The sequence below is a fragment of the Echinops telfairi genome, unplaced genomic scaffold (assembly GCF_000313985.2).
Source record: "Echinops telfairi isolate 266 unplaced genomic scaffold, ASM31398v2 ScPeMD7_3;HRSCAF=10, whole genome shotgun sequence".
NCBI lineage: Eukaryota > Metazoa > Chordata > Mammalia > Afrosoricida > Tenrecidae > Echinops > Echinops telfairi.
Window position 1 is genome coordinate 12,294,640 of NW_022103899.1, and position 4,510 is coordinate 12,299,149.

At 42.7% G+C, this 4,510-nt stretch overlaps 1 protein-coding gene across 1 annotated transcript in view; it reads left to right on the forward strand.

Annotated features, from left to right (window-relative positions):
* The first annotated feature begins 1,412 nt into the window (after positions 1 to 1,412).
* ZC3H15 (zinc finger CCCH-type containing 15) overlaps positions 1,413 to 4,510 on the forward strand; it is a 21,691-nt gene continuing 18,593 nt past the window's right edge. Inside the window, exon 1 of the mRNA XM_045296525.1 lies at positions 1,413 to 1,579. Within this exon, the coding sequence (XP_045152460.1) occupies positions 1,505 to 1,579 (75 nt within the window). The 5' untranslated portion in view covers positions 1,413 to 1,504. The remainder of the gene's footprint in view (positions 1,580 to 4,510) is intronic.

A 4,510-nucleotide genomic window follows, 5' to 3' on the forward strand; every position in this document is an offset into this window, starting at 1 on the left:
TGCCTACAATAGTGGGCTCCAACATGGCAATAGTGATGAGAACGGTGCGGGGCAGGGCAGAGTTCCAGTCTGAGTCTGAAGCAACTCTAGGGTACCTAACAGCAACACCAATTTTTTAACCATTTTATTGGCATATATTTACAATTCAATAGTTCAATAACAAGAATCTCTTTGGGAACAGATTAGGCATTTCAGGTAGCAGGCTAGTGCTTAAACACTGTACCACCCAGTGTAGAGGTGCTCTTTGTACAGCTATTAATAGGCCCAATTCATGCATCAAATATCATTTCAAACAAAGCCTACTTTTGTAATGCTGGGTGATGGGCAGATATGCATTAAAGTCCCAATGCCTAAGTGATCATTTCTGGCTCACCTCTCAACGCATCTGGCATATTTCTTCCTCTCGGTTTCATCTATAAAATGAGGAAAATAAAAAGTCCTACCTCAATGCCTCTGTAATAATTTATGTCTGTGATGTGCCAAGCACTTTCTTTAATTATCAAACTCCAAATTCACTGTCACCAGTCAAGTTGCTGCCCACTCATAACAATCCTAGAGGACAGAGTAGCATAGTCCCTTTGAGATCCTGAACCTGTAACTCTTTTTGGGAGCAGAAAGCCCGGTCTTGCTCCCTGTAATTTAACAAGCACTCCACAATACTATTAAGATGTGTCCTCCTTGATCAAAGGAGTTTTGTTAATTTCAGCTCAGAAAGGGGTTTTTAAGAATCACCTATGCACCTTCTGAACCTCTAGAGATAATTTTTCATTAATACTTCACGATAGGTTGAGTGTCTTTGGATGTCATCCCTGTCACTCTGGAATCCTTCAAATGAAAAGAAACTTCCATTTCGTCTTAAACACTGTTCGGTCTTGCGGTGCACACAGGGTCACCCTATGTGGAAAGGTTTCAGCCGCGCTTCCAGACTAAGATGAAGGAGGAATCCGCTACCCACTTTGGAGGCATTTCGCCGCTGAAACCTTACGCCAAGGGAGAAGAAGAAAGTAATTCGGTTTCCTGGAGTAGCTGGGACCCCTTGGTGATCTTCCCGAACGGAAACCTTAAGGGAGACCCTAGCCGGCCGGCAGAACCGGACTCCGCCCGCGATGACGAAGGACAGTCCGCCCATGGTCCACACCAGCGCACTAGGTCACAACCTACCAGTCCAGATTCTGGCCTGCCTTGACCTGGAAAGGTGCACGTGCGACATCACACGTGACGTGCAGCCATTTTCCCACCACGTCCGGTTCTAGCCCACTCCGGGGCGGATGCAAAAGACGCGCACGCGCAGCTCTGCTTCCGGGCGCCGCTCCTCACTACCCACCATGCACTGCAGCACCGACCTGTCGTAAAAGCCGTGTTTCGGCGACAAGTGAGCGACTTGTCTTCCGCGCGGTGCGGCGGGGACGGAGGCCCAAGTCTTCCTACTACTCCTGCCGCGGGGCCGGAGGCCTTGACGGTGTCCAGCTGTGCTTAACTCTGGCCGGTGCCACCTGCCTCCGCAATGCCCCCCAAGAAACAGGCTCAGGCCGGGGGCAGCAAAAAAGCGGAGCAGAAGAAGAAAGAAAAGATCATCGAAGTAAGTACACACCTCACCCCCTCCCCACCCCCTCACTTCTCGAGCCCTCGGGGAAGCATCTTCCCCAGCTCCTTCGTTCCTGCTCGCGTCTTCCGGGTCCACGTGTCCCGCCCTTTAGCTCCGTGTGGCCCACTACCCCGTCTCCAGCCCCCTGATGACGCTGGCCGCCCCTTCTCGCTATCGTGACGCTGCTTGCACGCGCGCCCGGCCTTGGCTTTGCCTAAACGCCCGCCATCAGTAAGCCCTGTGTGAAGCGTCCTCCCGAACTCATCACAGGGCTTTGTCCTTCCACTAGAAAACTGAGGGCGTTTGTAGGCTTATATTTAAAGAAGTAATGCTGAACGAGTTTGGGCCAGTGTCTTACTGGAAGGTCGACTCAAGTCGGGCCTTTGTCTCTTTCCTTGCCCATTAATATCTCAGGAGTAGTGCTGCTGCTACTTTCCAGCCAACAGGTTACTACTTCATGGCTTTTTCTTCCACCTTTAAATGGTTTGCAGTTTCATAAGGAGAGCCCAGCGCCCTGTACGGAGCACATGATCAATAGATTAACCAGCAGGAGGTTGTAGCATCATTAGCTGGATTAAGGGCACATAACTGAATTTGTTTTATGTGTACGCGTAGTGTGCATTGAATCTGTAACCCTTTAATGGCTGAAGAACACAAGTGCTTATGAAGAATTCTGCTAACGTTGAACTTGGGGCCAAACCTGTGTATTTTTGGTGCCAGTTTATTTGTTCAGAAGTCAAAGTCAAGACTTAAATACAGTCACACCTATATCTACTACTATATGTTTGAAAATCTGTCATTCTAGCACCTATGTTGATTTTGGAGCATAATGATCTAATAGCATTCAGGGAGAGGGAGACCAAGATATTTTAGGAATATAAATTTTCTTTAGTAAAAATTGTACTAACAGAAGACTATTATTCTACAAAGTAGAACTTCCATGTAGACATGAAATTAAAGGTGACATGACACCATAGAAATTTAACTACTCTTGTTCTTGCAAGATGTTCATTAGGATGTCTTGCAGCTTGTTTTAAGGAATTGTACATATTTAGTTTCCCACCAGCTCTCAAACTGATAACATATAAACATGGCTCTTTCCAATGAGAAACTAAATTGTTATTAAGGGAAAGAGAAAGCAATTCTTGTTTCATTGATGGAAATTGCCAAAAAAAGTTATATTCTTTACATCAGCTATTAAATGAATTAAGTTCAATGATAATTTTAATGACAAAACCAAACCCACAGTGATTGAGTCGATTCTGAATCCTAGAAATTCTACACTGGATTTCTGAGGCTATAAATCTTTATAGCAGATACCCTTTTCTTTCTCCAGAGATACTGCTGGTGGGTTTGAACCTCCAACCTTAGGGTTAGCAGCTGCCTTATTTATCCCCCAACACCTCCAGGAATTTTTATTTATGACTGCCATCACTTTTATGCTGACTCACAGTGACCCCTATAAGATGCTAGAACAACCCCTGAGTGTCTGAGACTATAATTCTATGGGAGTAGAAAGTCCCCGTCTTTCTCCTGCTAAGTGGCTGATGGTTTTGAACTGTAGACCTTGTAGCTAGCAGCCCAGCACATATCCACTACTATACCAGAGCTCCTTATTGATGGCTGGGTTAGTTTATTTGTTTTTATTGTATGCAGATTCAAGTGTTCTGCATAGCTGTTTACCATGTTTATGAAAAGATATATCCTACTTTAATTAAAGGAAGTGGTTTATTGTTTTGAACTTCCCCTAAAGTTCAGTGACTCTGAACCCAGTAGTCTTAAGGCTATTGCAGGGAGTTTAAGAAAGATAAAACAACAAGCATAGCTTAAAACTCCCCACTCAAATGTCATCCAGATCTGCACTTCTTTTTATAGACTTGTAAGATTCTTGTTGCTATCAGGGTTTTCGTTACTAAAACAGTTAAAAGATAAAGTAAAATGTGTTTTATGACAAAACTATAATAAACATAGTTGGGATCTGCTTCCAATAGGTTGCTGATCTCTATCACTCATAATTTTTGTAGAAAAAATATTTTATAATTTACTTCAACATGTAAAACCAATGGTTATTTTAGAGATTGGTTAATTTGAGGAAGTTTTATCCGAATATAGCTTGAAATTCCAAATTGGTCAAAATTAGTACTAGAACAGCCCTTCTGAATAGACTTTAAAAAATGACTATTCTGTTTGTCCCTCCACCTCAATTATTATCTCCACTGACACTGCCATAAATGCTTACTGTGAAAAAACAATATGGAAATTTTGAGATCTCTGTAAAGGAAGTAAAATGCCTTGAGAGAATTATAGTTTCATGAAAGAGGCTGAACCATTAGCACAGTAGTCAGACCTGAGTTTGATTCCAATATTTCAATTTCCTAGGTCTGTACCATTGGGTATGTGAATATGAATTACACTTTCTCATTTGCAAAACAGTGCTTATTCTTATTGAAAAGCTTTCAGTTATGTTAGGCAACATACATAGAGTTCATAGCAGTCAATTTTATTGTTTTGTCAATACTATGCTTAAGAATTAGTTGTGACTCATAATGACCCGCATGACAGAATGGAACTGGCCCTAGAGTTCTAGGCTGAAAATAATTTCTTTCTATTGCATTTTAAACTCCCCCCAAATTTCATGAATTAATATTTTTAGAATTGACTATCAGAAAGTGTCAGGGTTCTGTTAGACTTTAGTTTCAAATAGCATAATTACTGTCTCACACCGAAAGTTTTAATACCAAGACAGCTCTAAAGAATGGGCTTAGCAGTCAGGGTGCGATGTAACAATGATGAGAAATACAACCTTCCTCTAGTTCCTAAAGGTTTCCTCCCCGCCCCCACTACCATGACTCGAATTCTATTTTGCAAGACTGGCTAGACCAGAGGAGGTACACTGGTACAGATAGGAACTGAAAATACAGGGAA